This window comes from Telopea speciosissima, chromosome 5, assembly GCF_018873765.1.
Source record: "Telopea speciosissima isolate NSW1024214 ecotype Mountain lineage chromosome 5, Tspe_v1, whole genome shotgun sequence".
Classification (NCBI taxonomy): Eukaryota; Viridiplantae; Streptophyta; class Magnoliopsida; order Proteales; family Proteaceae; genus Telopea; species Telopea speciosissima.
The window spans coordinates 54,217,080-54,239,901 of NC_057920.1; the positions used below are offsets into that span (position 1 = coordinate 54,217,080).

The following is a 22,822-nucleotide window of genomic DNA, read 5'->3' on the forward strand; positions in this document are numbered from 1 at the left end:
AGCCTATAATTCAGGGGGAGTCCGGAGAATCAAGAGAGTTTAAGAAATTCTCTCATGGAACATACTTCCCTCCTCGTGGAACTTGGCTCAAAGAGACCATCACCATTGCTCCCACACAGTCAATACCTGCTCCCAGTCATCCTTCTCGTAAGCCTATTCCTGATCCTAGTCTTGATTTACCTATTGTTGTTAGAAAACCTACGCGGAGCTGTACTTGGCACCTAATTTCCAATTTCGTTTCTTATAACTCTCTAACTCCTTCATTCCATGCCTTTGGTTTTTCGTTATCTTCCGTTTCTATTCCTAACAACTAGCAAGAAGCAATAGCCGAACAGAAATGGAAAGAGGCAATGGATGAAGAAATGCATGCCCTGGAGAAAAATAAAACATGAAATTTGGAGGTTCTACCACCAAGAAAGAAACCCGTTGGTTGCAAATGGGTCTTTGTGATGAAGCACAAATCAGATGGGTCAGTTGACAGGTACAAGGCAAGGCTAGTTGCAAAAGGGTTTACCCAAACCCACGGAATTGACTACCAAGCAAAGATGAATAAAGTAAGAGTGATTATTTCTTATGCTGTAAATCAAGGCTGGAGTCTCCAACAGCTTGATGTCAAGAATGCCTTATTGCATGGAGAATTGGAAGAAGATGTTGACATGGAGATACCTCCGGGCTTTGCTTCCTCAGATACTCAGGGGAAAGTGTGCAAGTTGAAGAAGGCCTTATATGGCCTAAAACAATCACCATGGGCCTGGTTCAGTCGCTTCCATAAAGCCATGGTTGATAATGGATATAAGCAAAGTAATGCTGACCACACGTTATTTGTTAAAAGGGTGGGACAGCATATTACAATTTTGATCGTCTATGTTGATGACATAGTGATCACTGGAAGTGATGCACAGGAAATTCAGAAGTTGAAGACTTATCTGGGCACAGAATTTGAAGTCAAAGATCTGGGTAGATTGCGATATTTCTTGGGAATAGAGGTTGCCTATTCAGCTAAGGGTATATCTCTTTTCCAAAGAAAGTATACTCTTGACCTGTTGAGTGATACAGGGATGCTTGGGTGTAAACCTGCAGATTCCCCTCTAGAGCCTAACACACACTTGAAGATTAAGGAAGGTGACCCTATGGATAAGGGTAGTTATTAGAAATTGGTTGGTCGGTTGATATATCTATCCCATACCCGACCTGATATTGCGTTTGCAGTAAGTGTTGTGACTCAATTCATGCATGACCCTCACTCTTCTCACTTAGAGGCAGCATACAGAATTCTATGGTACCTGAAGTCTTCTCCTAGAAAAGGAATCTTATATTCTCCACACAGTCTACTTCAGGTAGAAGCTTACACTGATGCAGATTAGGCAGGCAGCCCTAATGATAGAAGATCAACTTCTAGATATTGTACATTTGTTGGAGGAAATTTAACTACTTGGAGGAGTAAGAAACAGGCAGTAGTTGCTCGGTCTAGTGCTGAAGCTGAATTTAGGGCCATGGCACAAGGTATCTGTGAACTTCTCTGGCTCAAGGGGGTTCTTCAAGATCTAGGTGTGGTTGTTGATCTTCCTATGCGAATCTACTGTGACAGCAAGTCTGCAATCAGCATTGCCCATAACCCAGTCCAACATGATCGTACCAAACATGTTGAGATTAACCAGCACTTTATCAAGGAGAAGTTGGAGCAAGGAGTCATTTGTATTCCATTTGTTCAGTCTAGTGAACAACTGGCTAATATTCACAGTAAGGGAATTAGTAGCAAATTGTTTTGGCCGAGACGAAATGCAAGGGCGAAATGAAAAAAGTCAATATTTCGGTCGATATTTCGACCATATCGAGAGATTTCAGTCACATACCAATATATCGGCGAAATGCTACAAACCAAGACACGTAACCCATTAAAACATGGGTATAAAACCCATATTTCGCTAGCTAACGGTCGATACATCGACCGAGAGCTTGGCAGAACAGATTTTTGGGCTTTTTTCTTGCTTCTCTACTCTTCCAACTTGGATTCTAAGGATCTTCATACTTGTTCTTCATCTGCTTTGAAGGATCATCGCCAAAAACACATCGAGAACACCTCCTAGCAAGATTGTGAAGGTTTTTTCACTATTCAAGGTAGTTCATTTTTCTCTAAAACAAATTTTTTTGAAAATAATATGTTCAATACATGTTGTATGGTGATGATATTAATATCTGTTAGACACCGGAGGCCGATCTACAACCTCACGGTGTCATAATTTTTTTTCCATATTATTTTTTTTTTTTTTTTCTGGTTTTAAAAATTGATTTTCCTACAACTAAAATAGGAAATAATTAGGGGTAATATACCTTAGATAGGAATGAATTAAATATATGCTAGACACCAATGGCCGATCTACGGCTTCATGATGCCGAGCTTATTTTTCTGCCCATAAATAATTATTTTAATTTTTGAAAATTAAGAAAAATATATAAAAAGCAATAAATAAGGAAAAATATGAGTTTTAGGTTTGAAAAATAATGAAAAAATAAGAAAGTAATTTCTACATGTTTTGAAATGCATTAGATATATATTATGTTTACTAATTTTCGGTTTTGTTGTGTTAGGTCAATATTTATCTTAAAATTATATATAAAAAATTATTTTTAATTATGCGAAAAATATAAGGGTTAGGGGAAAAATATTAAATAGCTATACAAGTGTATTAGTATTCTAAAAGTGTCAATTGAAGTGCATCTACATTAAGTTTTTATTATTTGTTTTACTTACATTGCAGTAAACAAGTATTATTATGGTGGATCGTGAAAGACAACGTGCAAAGGGCAAGCAAAAGGTGGGGGAAAGTAGTCAATAGAGGGGACAGAGGGAGCAAAGAGAACAGAGAGAACAAGAGAGACTAGCCAGCCAGCATAGGGGTGACATTGCATGGTTACATGGCACTCCAATTGATGGGGATACGAGAAAATCCCAATGTAACTATTGTCACATGCAGTTTATGGGAGGTAGGTCCCATAGACATAAACAACATCTGACTGGAGGATCTAAAGACGTTGTAGGTTGTCATATGGTCCCTACTCAAGTAGCTAGAGAAATTGGTGACAGTTTGAGGGGAAAGAAGAAGAGGAAGGCTGACAAGCAGAGGATAAGAGAACAACTTGAGGATACAGTAAGGAGTTCAATGGGAGGAGGAAGACAATATCATGATGATGATGATGAGGACATTGCAGTACCTGATGATATACAAACAGCAGAGGAGGCTAGGGATTTTCGACGGACTGTTTCAAGGAGTAGAATTAGTTTTCAAGATGATCAGCAGAGATAGAGAGTGGGGGGTAGTAGAGGAGCTGGCACATCTAGAGGTTCTAGATCTTTTAATCCTTTTAGAAGATCACAAAGTGTGAGGGCAGCCCCAACACCTCTATCAGTACCAGTACCACCATCAGCATCAGACAGAGAAAGGTGTGGTTTATGCTTTTGATCTGGTAGGGGTTGAGGAAAAAGCTCTTGATGGCACTAATAAGCTCTGCACCAATGATGTCCCAACAAGTGGAAAAGAACCTCATACTGAAACCATCGAGGCCAGGAGCTTTATTAGCCTTGTGAGAGCGAACAGAAGTGATAATCTCATAATCAGAAGGGATGGAGCAGAGGGATTGGAAGAGGTGGGAAGGAACGAATTTGTTGATTAGGTCTTCAGGGATGGAGGAATGGGCGGTGGGAGGAGGGCAAAAAATACCAGTGAAGTAGGTCACAGCTTCGTATGTGATAGCTTCAACAGAAGAGAGAGTCGAGCCATCAGAGGTGGTGAGGGAGAGAATGGAGTTGGAGTTGGATCTGGCTTTGAGGGAACGGTGGAAGAAAGCTGTGTTCGAGTCTCCAAGTTCGAGCCATTTAATCCGGGATTTCTGTTTGAGGAAACTTTCCTTAAGAGAGAGAGAGGAGGACAACTCAGAGGCAGCAAGGATCTCTTCCGCTACAAGGGAGGAGTTGAGGGGTTTGGACTGGAGACGGAACTGGATGGAGGAGAGGGTGTCACGACAAGAGGAGACACGGGAGGAGATGTTTCCAAAGGTGGAAGAATTCCAGAACTTGAGGGCAAATTTGACATTTTTGAGCTTCTTAGAGAAGGCAAGGAGGGGAGAAGAGAAGGACTGGACAGGGAGGTTCCAAGCAGCCTGAACAATAGGGAGGAAACCAATATGGGAGGACCACATGTCAAAAAACTTAAAGGGCTTGGGACTGAAGGATAAGTACGGGAGAACAAAGAGGGAGATGGGAGAGTGGTCAGAGAGGCCGGGGAGGTCGAAGACGACATAAGAAGAAGGAAGGGCGGAGAGCCAGAGGTCATTAACGAGGACACGGTCAAGCTTACAAGCTACTTTGTCCTGGCCAGAGCGCTTATTGTGCCAAGAAATCTCAGCACCCGACCATCTAAGGTCGTTTAGCCCCGTATCCTCGAGACAAGAATTGAAGGAATCAACAACTTGGTAGTCGATGGGGGAGCCACCCAATTTTTCGTAACTATATTAGACAACATTGAAGTCGCCACCCAAGCCCCAAGGGGCGGATCCAACAGACAAAGCAATGGAGCGGATGTCGTCCCAAAGAGGGAGCCGATCCAGATGGCGATTGAAAGCGTAAACGATGGTGAAGAAGAGGAGGTGGTTGTGAAGGTGATCGGCTATGCTAAGATGGAGATATTGAGGGGAGGCGGAGGGGACCGAGATATGGAATTTGGATGGATCCCAGAGGACCCAGATACGGCCATTTGGAGAGTGAATGTAGTTGGAGAGGAAAGACCATGAGGGAGCAAGAGAGTGAGCGATGCGGGAAGAGTTGGGTTTGAGAACTTTTGTTTCGAGGAGGCAGCAAAGGGAGGATTTGGATGATTTGATACGGTCATGAATCTCAGCTTGTTTGGCTGGGGCATTGAGGCCACGGACATTCCAAATGGTCCAAGGGATCATGATCAAAGGGGGGGAGGGGGCAACCAGCCAGCGGTGGAGCTAACCCAAGACCCCAGGGGAACACTTTGGGGCCTCAGACGGTATTCTCTCAAAGGGGGAAAGCAAACCAGAGGGGAAGAGGGGGCTAAAGGGTAATGGGATGAAGGGTATTGGGCCAGGGTAGGACCGGCTGAAGGACCAGGAGCAGGTTTGAAGTAGTTCGGCCAGGGGGGAAAAGATGTTGTATCATAAGTGAAGTGGGCTTGATGGGTAAGGTGGGTTAGGTGGGCTAGGGTTGCGGGTTGGTGGGTCGGGTCAGAAGGAGAGTTGATGAAAGATGGGACAAAAGGGTGTGAGTGGTGGTTAAGTGGGACACGTGTGGGAGAGAGGTGTTGGGTATTGGTAATGGGGGTTATGGGTTTCGAGAAAGGTGAGGTTTGAATATTAGGGGTTAAGGTAAGTTTTGGGTTTCCAAAAGGGGAAGGGGAGCTGGACGAAAGCAAAAGGGGTTTTGCAGAGGTAACGACAGGGGAAGCCTGCAGTTCGTCGTCACAGTTCAGGTAGGTCTTAAGAGGAGCAATCGAGGCTGCAACATCACTATCATCGCCAATATCAAGGGTCCGAAGTACCACGAATCTGTTGTGGTCAACGTCAACTGATCCACGAGGTAGGTGAACATCGGGGGAGTCGCCATGGTCGGAAACCTCACTGGCGTCACGCAAGCTTCTCCGGTGGCGTTTCCTGACTTTTTTCCGGCCATCTGAAGTTCTTCCCCAAGGGCTTCAACCTCCTCCACCGTAAGCAGTGCTGCTGTAGAGGCATCGACTGTGGTCTCGGCTTCTTCCAATGGAATTGTGGCAGTGATCGAGGGAGACGACAGAGCAGTAGTGACATCAACAGAGGCATCAACAACCGGAAAGCACTGTTTCGAAGGGCGGCCGAATGTTTTGCAGATGGAGCAATAGTGGGGTAGCCACTCGTAAGTCACCCTTTGGGAGAAAGAATGGCCATCTTCTTCTTGGATGAGGACAAAGTCAGGGGGAGGATCTTCTGCAGAGATCTCCACGCAGATGCATGCGAAGGAGAGACGATCCATTTTCTTGGTGCGCTCATCGGAGAAGAGAGGGTTGCCGATGGTCGATCCGACGAGGCTGAGTCCAGAGGCACACCAGTAGTGAAATGGAAGGCCAGGCAGACTGACCCAGATAGGGATGGATTTGAGATCGATTTTGTTGAGAGAGGAGCGATGGTCCCATTGCCGAAGGAATATCGGTTTCTTGCCAACCAGCCATGGACCATCCTCCAAAGCACGAGACTTGTCGGAGTCGTCGGAGAATCTGAAGATGAAGATGCCGCTGGATAGAAGGTAAGTGAAGACAGCCCCTGCCGTGCACCATTGCTTTTGCAGTGAAGATTTGACAACATGGAAGGGTGGACGGGCACCAAGAAAGTGCCCCACGAGCATAGTTGTCATGGCGTCGCCATAGCGCCGCCATGGCGTCCTGGCGCTGGGAGAGGTGGCATATCGAGCTACGCCATGGTGGATGTAAATATATCGTTCGATATGGCTTCCATGGCGACGCCATGGACGCCATACCACGATATGTTGGCATATCGGTCGATATTTTGACAGGTTAATCTATATTTTCAATTTTTCATACTTTCATATACACTAATGGATATTAGTTACACTTTCATGAATTAAACCATAGTGGCATAGTATACTAGTAGTAGTGTGGTACACTTTCATGTTGATTTTTGATGTTATAGGACATATATTATAGCATACTAAATGACATTAAAAATACAGAAAATAAAAAATTAAACATGGTCGACATGCTCGCCATGGCAACGCCATGGCGGGCGACATGTCGATATATCGACGTGACACCCTTCCACCGACTTGGATCGCCGTGATGCCGTGACAACTATGCCCACGAGGCAGCAGTGCCATTTGGAGATCTCATCATCAAGCAGGCCCTTTGGACAGAAGACTACCTTAGAGTCGTCAACGATAGTGGGAGGGACAAAGTGCAGGGAGTGTCGGTCAGAGGTGGTAGAGGGGGTGCCGGAGAAGAGGGAACTCCAAGTGGTGGGTGGAGGGGAGTTTTGAGGATGTGCAGGGCTGGGGGGAGGAGAAGAGGTTAATGCAGGTGAAACAGGGAGCAGGGGGGAAGGCAGCAATGGTGGGTGCTTTTTGGTTGGCGGCGGCAAGACAGAGAGAGGGGAAAGTGGAAGTTACAGGGGAGGGGGGTAGTGCAGGGGGGAAGCATCGGGGCAGGCAGCGAGCAGGGCTGTCGGGGAAGGCGGAGTCATTGCCGGAGAACCATCTGCAATCAGGTCCTTGCTAATGATATTGTTTTGATGGATGAGACAAAAGCAGGGATTGACCCCAAGTTGGTGTTATCGAGATCAACTTTGAAATCAAAAGGCCTTAAGATCTAGTAGCTTAGTTTAATTCCTAGTTTAAGTAGAAATAGTTAGTTATTAGTTGTTCTTTTATTTCAGCAAAGTTTTAATAGCTTTTCAGTACTCCTATTCATAGTAGAAATTTGCATTCAGTTTTCCTAGTTAGAATAGGAGTTTACATTTCAGCCTATATAAATATTGTAAGGCTGCTAAAGCCATTCAGGATTTAGATATTGAAAAATATGGAGTTTGCCTTGTGCATGAGCTGTGTGAATCAGTTTTGAGGTGAGAAGCCATTAGTAGCGATCAGCTGATCCGCAGGTTCTTCTACTTTTCTAGTCTTCTATGCTATGTTTTCCCTCTATTCCGGTACGGTGTTGATACTCCATCGATTAGCTATTTTACTTGTCAGTTTTAATTCCTATTTGATATTATTATACCTCTCAAATTCGGTGTAGTATTCTGCCTATAGACATCTGGAGATTTAAACAGCATCAACTCCTATTCTATTGACTGGCAGATACCCTGTTTTAAGTCTCTATTTCAGTCAAATCTATCAGCAATCACATGCTGATCTACTGAACTGGTTTGGCCAATATTTTGGGAATTTCAGGGCTGATCATGTGTAGAACTCGACCCAAAATCTGGGGCATTCTGAGTTCTGGTTATGCTGCTATTCAATAATCATTATATTTCTGAGTTTTTGGTATTTCAGATTTAGGATTGTCAATTTACTTTTAATCCAGCCTTTGGATTGTTTTAATAGTTAGGGGGTTTGATTTAGATTATTGAATCAGATGTCTGATACAAGTTTCAGGCCAAATCGATTGGGTTTAATTTCAGTTTCACTGTTTCTGGGATTCCATCCCACTCCATCGGCTCAGAGAACCTTTGCCCATAATATAAAACTATATATTGTGATGGTTATCACAGGGGGGAAAGTCCAATGCATGGTGAGCCATACAGCTGAGGTGGACTTCAAAACCCGAATTATGGTCAATCAATGGTGTCCCATATCTAATGGATGGGCATAACAATCCTCTAGATGGCTAAAACTGAAGAGGTCACTGAGCATAGAAATCTAGGTACCACCTAGAAAACCTTTTGCCACCTTTCAAATACATAGATATACACATATGTACCTAGATATATAGGCAACAGCACCATATTGGCTCTACAGAATGTAATAATGCAGAATTCTGAAAACCACACTGATACATTATTTTTAGATTCTCAGTTACATATCGCCAAAATTCAGGCACAAGACATATATGAACCAAAATGTCTTGCCTCACCATCACCATCACCATCAGCAACCATCCAGAACCCCAGTCCAAAGAAACCTCCGATGACTTTTCACACAAAAAGCAACAGAACATTTCAAATGCTGAGTCCCGACCACATTTTTCCCAGCCCCACAATTAAATCCTAAATCTTAGAAGACAGCCAAAAAAGTTGGCATAATCTTCATCAACCAGAATGTAGAAATGACCCAGCTACTTGTTCCCTTCTGCAGGTTTTTCTCTGTGTTCTTCACCTCTTTAACTACATCCAGCCATTTCCTTTTTATTTGGTGCATCAAGTCTACCTTACTTATCCTGGAACCCATATCTCATAGTCTTAACTATCAAGCTCCATCAATGTATTGACCGGTATATTAAGGTAATTGAGTACCAAAAACCAACATCTAGGAAAGCAAATCTGATACCTACCAACATAGCTTAGCATAAAATCAAAAGCTTTCCTAGTCTCTTCCTGATTCTCTGCACCTTTCTTTTCATTTACTTTCCTGATGAAACGAATGTAGCACCGCCTGTAAATTCAACATCAACAAAACAGTTAGATTGCATGAAGCATTAAGACAAATGAATGTACTGCTAGCAGTTCTTTTCCTGACCAGACAAAGTTAAGATTTTCTAATTAGTCGTTAGTAAAGACAGGCAGGCAACGAAGGGGTAAGAAGAACTATTTTTCTGAAGTGATGAGTGAACAAACCAATTGCATGTACGGAATTATCTTTATTGAAGTGTAGACATGCCTTCAAGTATCGGGATTGGACAACTTGGCCAAGTCAACATGAGATCCGTAGAGGCCGATCTACCAATCCAATTCAATGACAATTCCACCACCACCACCACCCACCCACCCCAAAAAATCAGCAGACAAGGACTGTTTACCCCTGCTTCCATGTTGTTTTGGCCACGAATGGCCACTACAGCTGACTCAACTCAGGAAAGATCAGGATCAACACAATCTGATCCAATCTTGGATCCCGAGTTTTAAATCCTTCAGTGTGCTAATCTTTCACTAGATGAAAACTCACACACAATCTCTGATTTTTTCACAACTGGGAGGTTTGAAGCAAACAAGTATATTTTATCCCATAAGAACAACCAAAAGCTAGACCATTTGGATTCTTTGGATAAATTGCAACAGCCTCATCGTTACCTTCATGGTTTCTTCGCAAGTCAAATTAGTTTCGCAGTCTTTCTTTACAAATATATTAAGGAGCTGGAAGGGTAATGGATTCTACAGATGTAAGGAGCTAGAAGGGTAATGGATTCTGCAGAAGTATGTTAAGGACCTGGAAGGATAATGGATTCCTCAGAAGAGGCAAACAGTTGTGATCGCTGTTCCTATTTGCAGTGGCTTCGAGCATATGGTTAGAAAGAAATGCAACAGCTTTTAAAATCATATGGAAGAAAAAAAAAATTCCGGTAGGTTCTAAAGATATTTTTTGGATTCAATTTTAAGGAGCAGAGGTGTTTCAGCTGTTCCTTTTGCAGATTCCTTTGGGTTTATAGCATCCAGGGGCAGAGCTGCCCTCCATCCCCCTAAAATTTTCAAAATCCCTTGGTAAGTATTAATGGAGAGTAATACCACATGGTGGCAAGTGGCAACATGGCCCCAAATTGTTTTCTATTACCCTATATATGTGCCCCCCCCCCCCCCACTCCTAAAAAAAACTACCATCTCTACATAACTACGATTTATATAACTCTCCTAGAAAATGAAAAATGTACATCCTATTTGTAATCTCATGTTATAATAAATGTTGAAAATACTATATGATAAAATACAAATTTAACATGTATGATACGATTGTAATCTCTTCCCTCCTACCCTCCTGACACTCTCTCTTCTCTCCGTCCCCTTTTGTCAAACCATGTTCCATGCTTCCCATTGGCTGGCTCCCCCACCCGTTGCCTCAGAGAACCCTCTCCCCCAAAATAAAATTTTAAGGCAACAAAACTAGAGAATTTTTAAATAAAAAACTTTGACTCATCTAAGCAACATAGTTCAAGATTTTTTTTTTATTTTTTTTTTTTTGATGAATAAATAACTCATTACTAAAACCCCGAAGGGAGGAGAAAGAAAGGGGGGAATACACATAGGGAGAAAAGGGGGGGAAAACTATACAAACCCAAGGCCAAGAGGGCCTAGCGAGGGGGGCAAAAGACAGAAGAATCTAAGCCCAGGTAACAACAATGAGCCTATTCCTTGGGGAGTCAATAAGAGAGCCATAGGGAAGCAAGTGAAGCTTGAAGCTGACATCGAAGAAGATGGCTTTCCAAATCAGGTCAAGGGACCGGGAATTGGAGGTCCATCTACGAAGGTTCCGCTCCATCCAGATATGGGATATAACAATCCCAAACACAAGCTTGCCAATAGTATCGCAAATAGAGCTACCAGAAAAGGACCTATCAAGCCAAAGCCACTATCGAGCAAAGGGAAGGGGGTGCCTACAGCGGGGCCAAATGGATTGTAAAGATTTTTTCCAAATAGAGGAGGCTAGGGGGGCAAGAAAGGAAAAGGTGGTCGATGTCCTCGGTTCCATTCCAGCAAAGGATACAGGAGGGGGAGACAAGGCTGTGGCGTAGAAGGAGAAAGGATAAAAAGTGGGGAAGCAATAGTTGAGGGATCTCCAGACATTGAAGGAGTGTCTAGGGATGTGGCCCTTAAACAAAACAAGATCATGCCAGGGAATAGAAGGGCCATGGGGTCTAACAAAATCCCAAGCAGAGCGGGAGGTAAAGATACCAGTGTGGGAGCAGAGTCAGATAACTTTGTCCGAATGAGAGGGATGTGGGGGGGGGGGGGGGGGAGAGGCCCAGACCTAAGAGAGACGGGGGGAAAGGAGAGGGGGGTCCAGGATCCATTGGAGATGATAAAGGAGAGAAGGGTGGATTTGGGGATACCAGTAGAGTAAACCCCGCAGGCACCTAAGGTATTATAATGGACTCCAGAGGGATGCCAAGGGTCAAGCTAGAGGAAGGTGGAGGATCTATCAACAATCCCATAGGGGGTGGCACTAAGGGCTAAAGGACAAAGGAGGAGGATTTTACGCCAAACCCAGGAATTAGCCACAGATGGAATTATCTTTGAGGTAAGAGTATACCCAATTAACCCAAATTGAATCCAGTTTGGTAGAGATTTTCCATATTAGCTTGAGAAGACCTGCTATATTATAATCTCGGATTCGACGGATGACAAGACCACCTTCAGATTTGGGGCGGTAGATTGCTTCCCAGCTAATCGGATGGAGGAATTTGGAGGACTCTAGGCCTTTCCAAAAGAAGGCAAAGAAAAGAGATTCCATAGCTTTAATTGTGGATTTAAGAAGCCCATAGATACCACACTAGAAGTCTAGAAGATGTAAGAAGATTGGAAGACAGATTTGATCAAAACAATCCTACCCGCGTAGGAAAGGAATTTGCCCTTCCAAACTTGGAGCCTCTTACGGATAAATAACATAGGGGCGCAGTGATGCCCAGTCAACCTGGCAGGAATTGGGGGGAGACCAAGGTATTTCACTAGAAGGAACCCAAGTAGGTTGGTTTTGTCTTGGTCAAAGACCCCCGAAAGAAAGATTTGCGATTTCATGAGGTTAAAGCGAAGACCCGAGAGAGACTCAAAGAGGAGAAGGGAGGACATGATTGAAGAGATAGAGGAGGGGGAAGCCTTGGAGAAGATCATGAGATCATCAGCAAAAGCAAGATGGGTGAGGTTGAGAGTCTTGCACTTGGGGATGGGAGAGATGAGATGCTAGTCAGTTTTAGCTTGAATGCTCCTAGAAAGGACCTCAAGAGCAAGGGTCAAGAGGAAAAGAGACAGAGGGCAACCTTGACAGATGCCAACTTTCGAGGCGAAGAATCCAGCAGGGGAGCCGTTGACATTGACCGACAAGCGGAAGAGATGTAGGAATGAATCCAACGGACAAAGATAGGGGGAAAGGACATCTAAGTTAAGACATCACAAATGAAGTCCCAACAAATGAAGTCCCAACGAAGGGAGTCACAAGCTTTATGGATGTCAATCTTCAAGAGGGCGGCAAGGGAATGCGATTTACAATCGAAACCCCGAACGATCTCCGCACAAAGGAAGATGTTGTCAGCAATGCTTCTGCCAAAGATGAAGGCAAATTGATTTGGGTTGGCCAAAAAGGGAGTAACCAATTGAAGACAATCAGCCAAAATTTTGACAATGAATTTGTAGAGAAGGTTGCAGAAGGAGATAGACCTGAAATCTAACAAGGATGAGGCACCCTCTTTTTTGGGAATGAGGCAGAGGAAAGTTTGATTAATGCGCGGGAGCTAGCTGGGATTATAGAAGAAACTGCGGATAGCTTTAATGAGATCATCTTTGAGGATGTCCCAACTGGCCGAGAACAACCCCATACTGAATCCATCAGGGCCAGGGGCCAAGTTAGACTTATGCAAGAGAGCAGCTTTTAGGATTTCCTCATCCGAGGGAATGGATTGAAGGAAATCCAAAAATGAGGGGGAAGAATCCGGCAGGGGAGCCTAGTAATGGAGTTTGAGTTGGAGTGGGCTTTTCAAGAACGATAGAAGTAAGACGAATTAGAGTATCCAAGCTCAAGCCATTTAATGCGGGATTTTTTACGGAGAAAACTCGCTTTTTGATAGGAGAGAGAATATAACTCACAGGAGAGCCTTTTCTCTTCCTCAGCAAGCGAAGAATTGAGCATATCCAACTGGAGCTGGGATTAGACAAGGGAGAGATTAGAACGGCAAGAAGAAAGCCTAAAGGAGGAGGAATTCCAAGCTTTAAGAGCAACTTTGGTATTCCGAAGCTTTTTTGCGAAGGCAAGGAGGGGAAGGGAGAAGCAATAGACACGCTTGTTCCAAGCCTCGCGGACGGTGGGGAGGAAAAGGGAGTGAGAGGTCCACATATCGAAGAATTAGAAGAGCTTTGGGTCAAAAGGAGGAATAGGGTTGAATGAGGAGGTGATAGGGGCTATGATCGGACAAACCAGGGAGGAGGAAGGAGGCATGGGAATTAGGGAAGGAGGAGATCCAAGCATCGTTGATGAGGAAACGATCAATTTTGCAGGCAATCCGATCAGGGCCTACTCTCCTATTGTGCCAGGTAAGGGGAGACCCCGACCAATGCAAATCATTGATGCCAATTTCATCGATGCAATCATTAAAGGCATTGACAGAGGGGATATCAAGGGGACGACCATTCTGAGCCATAATGAACAACATAGTTTAAGATTTCACTGCAATTTCAGCGAAATTTTGTAAAATATTTCAACTTTGACATTTGTCAAAATGAAATATAGTGCGATAATGAAGGAATACAAGAGTTTGGGCAAAATTTCAATGTTTTGCCGAAATTTCAATGATATGTACCATTTCGGCAAAATTTCGACCAAAACAATACTTTAACTTTATAATAAATACCATATTTTTAAATTTTACTAATTCCGCTAACCACACACTGGATCATCATCTGTGTACAACATCTTCTCATTCCCAGGCCCCTAACCATACATGTCAATGCCGGCTCCAGTTCCACAACCACCATCCAATTGCAGTGGCTCTCGTTCGAGTTCTTCACGGTTCAGTGATCTATACCCCAGATTAGGGTACCTCCAGTATGTTGACGATTCTATTTATAGGGTTGTTGTGGAGGATTTCTATGCAAAAGTTGACCTCGAACCAGTGAGAGATCGACTGCAGCCAGGATCAACACGATAAAGATCTATTAATGGTGTGCAACAGTAGCAACAATTTGGGACAACAGCAGCAGCACTCAATTGACCTACTGGACAGAAGAGTGTCCACACAACAGCCCTGGTTCGATTGGAAGTAGCAGCAACAGTCTTGTGGTCAGTAGAAGGATGGCTTCAGATCTTCAGATTGTGTTCTCAGTAGTTGTTGCAATCACAGGTAGAAGCATCAGTCAGAAGGTATAAGGGAATCTCAGTAGTCTTCAGTTGAGGTTTCCAGAAGCAACAACTGTCATAAATAGCAATAGTCACCAACAGGGAATCAGGGAATCGAGCAGGGTAGGAGCAGCAATGGAGATTGAAGAACAACTTAAATATGCATTAGGAATGAAATAAACCATTTCATAATTACCAAATGTTATATATCATACATGGTTCATTACAAAAAGTCAAAGATATGGGAGTAAAGAAAGAAGCAAGTCACCCCTGTGCCCATCCTAGAGTCCTAGTACCACATTAAGTTCCGGGCAAGATCAAAACCACTAGAATGTTGTTGTTGATGCCTGCCAAAGCAAGTTATCGTCCGATTGTCTCACAAATACTGCCCATGTCATAGTTTGGCGGAAGAAATGCTCGAAGTTGATGTAGATCGAAATATGAAGAAAAGAGGCCAAAACACTGTTCATGTCACTGTTCACAAGACCAGTGTCACAGCCCCTTATTTTGCCTTGATGTGATATTATTAGAAGATCCTGTGGGGCCCAAGACTAGATTGCATGAAGAATTTTCAGAATAGTCAATTTTGTCTATGTGTGGAGATTTAGAAGTTTAATTTAGTTTCTAATTTCAGATTTAGTAAGTAGGCTTTAGTTTCTAATTTGTTTAGTTTTTATTTTGTAGCTGAATTATAAAGCCAAGTAGATTTAGTTAATTTCTCTAAGGATTTAATAGTTTCTAATTTATTGAGTTTGTATTTTAGTTTAGTTTTATTTTTGGAAGCTCTATTGTAAACCTGCCTATTAAAAGGCATCAGATTTTAATGAAAGTCTAATTTAGAGAAAAGAATATTTTGGCCACTTTAGCCATCGTGTATGGGAGTTCCTCCTATGCTGCAACAGCTAAGATAGCTGTGGGTGAGAGGCCCATCCCCCTACCCCCTTCTTCTATCTTCTCTTCTTCCCTATCCCTTTTCGATCTCCATTGCTGCTCCTACCCTGCTCGATTAGATTCCCTGTTGGTGACTACTGCTATTTATGACTGTTGCTGCTTCTGGAAACCTCAACTGAAGACTACTAAGATTCCCTTATACCTTCTGACTGCTGCTTCTACCTGTGACTACAACAACTACTGAGAACACAATCTGAAGATCTGAATCCATCCCTCTATTGACCCCAAGACTGTTGCTACTACTTCCAATCGAACCAGGGCTATTGTGTGAGCACTCTTCTGTCTAGAAGGTCAATCGAGTGCTGCTGATGTTGTCCCAAATTGTTGCTACTTTTGCACACCATTAATAGATCCGTATCGTGTTGATCCTGGCTGTAGTCGATCTCTCACCGGTTTCTCACTGGTTCAAGGTCGACTTTTGCATTAGAAGTCCTCCACAACAACCCTATAAATGAAATCATCAACCTACTGGAGGTACCCTAATCTAGGGTATAGATTGTTGAACCGTGAAGAACTCGAACGAGAGCCACTGCAGTTGGATGGTGGCTGTGGAACTGGAGCCGGCATTGACATGTATGGTTAGGGGCCCGGGAATGAGAAGTTGTTGTACACAGATGATGATCCAGTGTGTGGTTAGCGGAATCAGCAAAATTTAAAAGTATGGTATTTATTATAAAGTTAAAGTATAGTTTTGGTCGAAATTTCGCCGAAATGGTACATATCATCGAAATTTCGGCAAAACACCAAAATTTTGCCCAAAATCTTGTATTTCTTCATTATCACACTATATTTCATTTTGACAAATGTCAAAACTGAAATATTTTACAAAATTTCGCTGAAATTGCAGTGAAATCTTTAACTATGTTGTTCGTTATGGCTTGGATGGGGACAAACCAAATGGAATCATTCTAGAGGAGATGAGAGTACACCCAGTTGACCCAGATGGAATCGTGCTTTGAAGAGATTTTCCAGATAAGCTTAAGGATTCCAGCAGTGTTAGAGTCCTGAATGCGGCGAATGCCTAAGCCCCCTTCTGCCTTGGGGAGACAGACGGATTTCCAGCTAATTGGATGCAGGAATTTGGAGGTTTCTTTCCCTTTCCAAAGAAAAGCATAGAAGAGGTTCTCCATGGCTTAGATGGTGGCTTTAGGAATGCCGAAGATGCCATACCAGTAAGTGTAAGAAAATTGGAGAACCGATCTAATGCATTCAAGCCCTCTCAACCATCTGGCACCGCAGCAGGAGACATCTTCCTTTTGATAGAGAATGTATTTGGTTGACCAAGGCCTTCAAAGGCAGCACCATCTGTGACACTATTGGCAAGCTGGTTTTTGGCTCTGTTGCGCATCACATCAGGATGGAGAGGAATCTTAGGAGATGGACTTCCAAATCTAGATCCTTTGACTTAATTTGGAAAGACATCTCCTTCGAAGTTTCCTCCAAGATCAGTACTATCCCTCATCATTCTTTCATGGACTCCCCAAGGAACAGGCACATTGTTGTTACCTGGGGTCTTAATAGCAGTCTTTTACAGTCCCCTTCCATTTTAAGGAGGACTTGATTTTGGTCCTTTCCCCCCTTCTCCCTCCCCTCTCCTTGTTCCTTCCCCCCCCCCCCTTTTTTTCTCCTTCCTGCCCCCTCCTTGGGTTTGGTAATATATACTTATTCACCCAAAAAAAAAAAATTTGAATTATGTGTGTTCTAGTACTAAATTTTGTGTGGAATAGGACATATTAGAGATTGTATACAGCAATGTATAGTGTATACTACCAAAGTAGGGTCCAAAGTCAAACTACCAATCTAGGTGTGTGTTTTTTTTAAATCTAAGGGTTCCACTATGTTTAGAGTGCCTAAAATAGGATTTCCTAGAAGTTTTGGAACCTAATTTGGCCATTCGGGCCTCAAGACCCTCCACTGAAACTTGCAGCTGAAACCTTCCATGTTCCAACCGCAATTTCAGTGTTCCACAAAATATTTTGGTTTGGAGTCTGGTTTTGACCAGGCTCGAAACCGAAACCTGGAACTATGCTGAGCAATACATACAACAGCTAGCCAACAAGTGCAATAATTGATTGTACAAACACCGACTCTTTGATTTCCATAAAAAGCCTATTTATTTTCACCATCTACACCCATATAGTGTCCTTCTAACAGTGCAATAATTGAGTTGTATGCACAGTCCAAAAAATGCACCATCAATAATTTACTTTCATTCGAAAAATGAATAATTGCAATATGTGTCTTATAATGTTTCAAAGGGCATTTGAGGTATTATCAAGGCACACCTTAGGGAAAAGTGTAGCTAAAAAGCTTTCAGCCCCAACTTTGAAGTGAAATATAGAGGTCATAATGGGTACCCATTTACCTGCCTTACCTGTCTCTAGTTTTAAGGGTGAGGGTAAGCATTTTATACCCTATAAGAAATGGGGAGGTAAAAGTTTGCCTCATCTGCAAGTATATGTAATTCAACACATACAAATTAAATACATACATATTTATATTAAGTCAAAGCCCAGCTTATATGACCATAACTATTGCATCTAATCCACCCAAACTCAGTCTTAAGACCATAGCCCCAGCCCATATGAAATCCCCAAACCAAATGGTGAAAAGAGCATCATTCAGGCTGTAACCCCTTCACAAATTTATCCGCTGACAGCTAGGGAAAGGGATTTTTCACCCTAACCTTCTAGGGTAAGGGCATAAACCAAAGCATTACCCAACCCCATAAGGTAAGGGTAAAGAGTAAAGACCCAACCTCCCCCCCCCCCCTTTCCCCAACACCATAGAGGGTGAATCTAAGGCAATTACCCTATGAATTCCTTCATTTGTATTTTTCATTGAAGAAAAAAAAGAAGGTTTGGCTCCTTGAGGAACATGCTTAATTCCTGCCTTTTTTTTATTTCTCATGTCAATAGATTTAACAGGGGGTGGCAAAGGGGAGGGTCGGGTTTATGAAAAAAAAAATTCCTTTTTTTCTTTGATGGGGATTCTCAAGTCTACAAAGGACCATATAAGTAAGCCCCAATAAACCAAATAGAAGACCAAAAGGATTCTTGTTTCCCATTCAACAAAACAAAGAAAAATTTCAATCTCTCCTTGTGCATAGAAAATAAAGATTATTACTTAATACATATTATGGATTAAACAACATCTACAGAATAAAAAAGAATGCCCAAATTTATGTCTCATACTATTTACTGTGGGGTTCATCTCTTTCTAGATGGCTTTAAGATTTCATGTCAACTTTGGGGTAATGTAGTCCTAGATAGGAGAAATCCCACTAGGAACCAGGGGAATAGGGTTATGTAATAGGGTTGGCCGAAAATGGGCAGATTTGGTTAATTAGGGCAAAAGTTAGGGTTAGGGTTTCAAACTAGGGTTTATTTGGTAAAGATGTGCAGGTTTTTAGGAGTCTAATGGTGTAGGTCTGGATGGATTTGGATGAAATTGGAAATCTAGGGTTTCGGGTAGGAGGTCTTATGAAAATGGACTGTTTGTAAAATTTAGGGTTTAGGGGCAGATTTTAGGAAAGGGGCTTATAGGGTTTTAATATGCAGGTTTAGGGGATCCTAATGATGTAAAGAGATTAGGGTTTGAAGGGGTTGTAAAATTCTGTTGTTGGGGGCAGAGTCGGTTGCAGGTTTTAGGGTTTAATGGAGTGAGGGAATGGAGGGGTTAGAAGAAGAAATTAGATGTCAAACTTACTGGAGATTCCACTGGCAGCAGCTTGAACAGATGTGAAGGATAGAACCACTTTCGAATTGAAGAAGATCCTCCCAGCCGTCACTGCGTAAGGAGTCAACCGGATTCCACCAGTCCCTTTCCACCTTGATAGAACCACAAGGATGCACACTCACAAGGAGCAACACTCAACAGAGCAGGGCAGCAGCAATGGCAGCAAACAAAAGCTTTTCATTAATCAAATTCGTGTACAATGCTGGCCTCCCTTACAAACTTATATAGAATACTCAAAAATAGACTTAGACACTAAAAAGGAATGGCCTAATCCTATCCCTAACCTATTAGGTAATTTAAATTGACTAGGAAACTAAAATACTAAAGGAAATAGACTCAAAACATGGCTGGACTTATAAAGTCCTAATCCAGCCCAACTTACATCACATGACCACTTAAATTGTCACATGATCACTTAACCAAGTCACATGATCGCTTAAATTGAATCAATTGAACCGGTTCAATTAGAAAACATAAAAATAAACTATGTATTGGGCTAATCCCGTATGCAACCTATATACCCCTAGTTTAGGCTCATTAAAGTGGCATATTACATAGAAAACCCTTGGGATCAAAGGCCCAACATATATATATCCCAACCCTAGACTTATTCCTAATAAAATAAGCCCATTTGGGTGATGAATCTGCATCATGGGGTTTCAAGGTTTAATGTTTCATGGTTAAGGCTTATGTGATGCAGCAAGCAGGAAGAATACGGCAAGAAACAACACTGATTCCATCCCTTTCCAGTGGCTCACTAGAAGGATGTCAGAAGTAGCAGCATATGAACTTAATTTCTAATTTTGTTTTGCAGTGTGAATTTAGTTTCTATTTCTGTTATAGGTTCCTAGAATCTGACATAACTCAGTTGTAGCTATTAGACTGACAACTAGTTTCTTTTTTTCAGTTTCTAGCAGTTCTGATTTTCGTTTTATTTGGAACTCATGTTGTTGGGCTGATGCATCTATAAATAGGGATTGACCCCTTCATCGTAAAGCATTGTTTTATGATAATTGAAGTGCTATTTGCTACTTTGCTTCTCAATTCTGTGCAGATTCAGTATGTTCGGAGTGGATTCTCCTTGGCCCTTGGGAATTCCGTTGACCATGCAAGGGAGATTGCTGCGATTCAAGCCTGTCTACTTCAATTCCTGGAAATCAACCCAGAAGATCCCATTAATCAGGTCTGTTCCCTTACCTTTTCTAATACTGCACATACACTGTTTTCAGTCATATTTTCAGCCACCTTGAATCTTCTATAACTCTCTCTAATCTATTCTGTTAGCCTCCAAATTCCACCCAACATCCCCGCATAACCACCATCCCCTGTTCTGGCCGCAAGACTAACAAGCCCATTGCACCCTATTTGTAAACTTCAGAATTTCCTCAAGTTTTAGCCATAAATTCACCCTACTAAACAGCCCACTCGACCCCTGTTTCAGCCTGTTCTAAACCGTAGTTTGTGAGTTTTTAAAAATCTCCATTAAACCCTAAATTATTACCTAACTTCTGAACCTTTAAATTTTATTTGTTCTCACCATATGATTCTCTCATATTCTGATATCAGTCAATTAATTTCAGCCTTAACTCAGACTCCATAGATATCCATCCCTACTCTTCCCTAATTAGTCATGTGCAACTAAACCCTAATTTCTGTAAACTAGGGTAGGGTCTTATATTGCCACCATTATGTTTCAAGTGAACATAGAGGACGAAGATGTCTCCAAAGAGGAAGAAGACTCAGTCAGAGATGAAGATGCTTATAATCAGAGAAAAAGAATATGATCACTAGAGAGAAGGAAGATCACGGAGAGGGTGGCTTCTCTAGGATCGCTGGATTAGAATCCTATGGTCATTGTTGGCAATTGAATCAGCCTCATTAGTCATTACAACAGAAGTTGTAATAAGTATCATTACAGATAACAACCCTGCCCCCTTTGGATTAAAAGAAAAATTGATGTTTAATGACAGGAGAAGACAAAAGGCAATCAATATACACGCTTAGCCCCTAAAATGTTATCAGATCAATACGCCTAATGTTTTCCACCAAAAGTGATTATTTTCATCTATCACAAAAATAAAAAGTATCTCCATCAGTTCCTATAACTAATTCATCACCATTCAGTTACTAAAATATGAAGGTGAGAGCAACAAATATTAATAAACCAGGGTATATCAAGGTTATTTCAAAGTCTTACTATAAGTATCATTATTCAATAATAATGAAGTAAAACTTTTTTCGGGGGAAAAAAAAGTCTCACCAAAGAGGAATTTGAAGACAGTTCAACAAACAACGACTGAAGATCTGTTTTACTGCATCATCATTATTTACCAACATGTGTGCCTCCACATACTGCTTCCAGAATTTGGCCTACAGTAAAGGGTGTGACAAGTTCAGTTGTGAATCCAATACCATGCAGTGAATGAAGTGTCAAATAGAAGCATTGCGTTTACAAATAGGTAACATGCAGATTCAAAGTTTTTTTTGAGAAGAACTGAAAATTAAACACCTTCAATTCAAGGGCAATGTATAAACTGCATAAACTATGGTCAAACATGCTCTCTCTCAAACATTGTCTAATTATATAACCATCACAAGAAAGCAAAACAATATAAGCCCATTCTTGATGTTCCATGCTGATAACCAACAAACTAATATTCTTGCATGTAACTCTATCTTATATGTCAAGAAATTCAAATCTCAGTCCATCTAAAAATTAATTCGAGAGAAACCCGACAATGAAAAAGCATTTAAAAGAGCTCACAGCTGTTGGAAACGTTGACAAGAGTTGTTCGTATATAGGGGCAGCCTCAGAGATGGGCAAATGCTGCAAATACAACCCAGTTCATACAAGTTCAGCACTCAAACGATAAACCCTTCAACAACTGTACCAATTGAACTTTTCACAGCTAACTTGAGACTTGTCTCACCAGTGTTTCGTTTGCCAAAATCTCGGCAGCTTCAACATTGTATTTATCCACAGTAAGATTGTCTGCCGCCTTTTTTTCATGCCAAAGAATACGAACACCACATTTAGTAAGAGAGACAGAAACAGAGATTTATGGAGACAGTTAAAGAGAAATTTTAAATTTAAAACCCAAAAAGAAAGAAAGGAGATAAAAAAAAAGACTTTAGTTTCGGCTCCGCTGGGATCTTGCATCGAATTTCTCCTTTCTTCCGCCATTGCTGCTCTAGATTACATCCGGTTCCAGTTTCAGGTGCTATAAATTTTGCAAGATTTCACAGACGAATTAGATTACAATTATTTGAGTAATGATGATTGAGAAGAGGGCTTCCGCGGGTATAGAAGAGAGAGGGTTAGGAGAAAATAACAGAGGCACTTCGTTTTATAGAAACAAAGTCTTACCAAAGAGATCTGCAGAAAATAATAGAAACGTTCTATTGAAAAATACGGTTTTTCCAAACTTTTCAAAGATACGAAAAAAAAACGCATATTTTAAAAGAAAGTTCTATTTTGCGGAAGGGAGTGTACTGTGTACCGCACACGCAGAGGATGGCAAAATGACCGCCTCACCCCATGAAGAGCAGAAATCCCATCCCATGATGCTAACGTACGTTCTCATTGACACTCCCACACATGCT

At 41.9% G+C, this 22,822-nt stretch overlaps 1 protein-coding gene across 5 annotated transcripts in view; it reads right to left on the reverse strand.

Moving 5' to 3' along the window:
• Positions 1 to 22,421, reverse strand: part of LOC122661456 (cleavage stimulation factor subunit 77) — a 171,267-nt gene extending 148,846 nt beyond the window's left edge. For 4 of the 5 annotated variants that reach the window (XR_006332890.1, XM_043856843.1, XM_043856845.1 and 1 more), the window contains exons 1-5: positions 22,354 to 22,421; positions 22,150 to 22,225; positions 21,984 to 22,046; positions 21,480 to 21,589; positions 9,051 to 9,151 (exon numbers count right to left, since the gene is read on the reverse strand). Coding sequence is in view for 4 of the 5 variants with exons in the window: in XM_043856843.1 (XP_043712778.1) it covers positions 9,051 to 9,151; positions 21,480 to 21,589; positions 21,984 to 22,046; positions 22,150 to 22,225; positions 22,354 to 22,403 (400 nt within the window). In the remaining variant the exon portion in view is untranslated. The remainder of the gene's footprint in view (positions 1 to 9,050; positions 9,152 to 21,479; positions 21,590 to 21,983; positions 22,047 to 22,149; positions 22,226 to 22,353) is intronic. The other variant, XM_043856844.1, reaches the window with a different exon arrangement.
• Between the last annotated feature and the right edge of the window lie 401 nt (positions 22,422 to 22,822).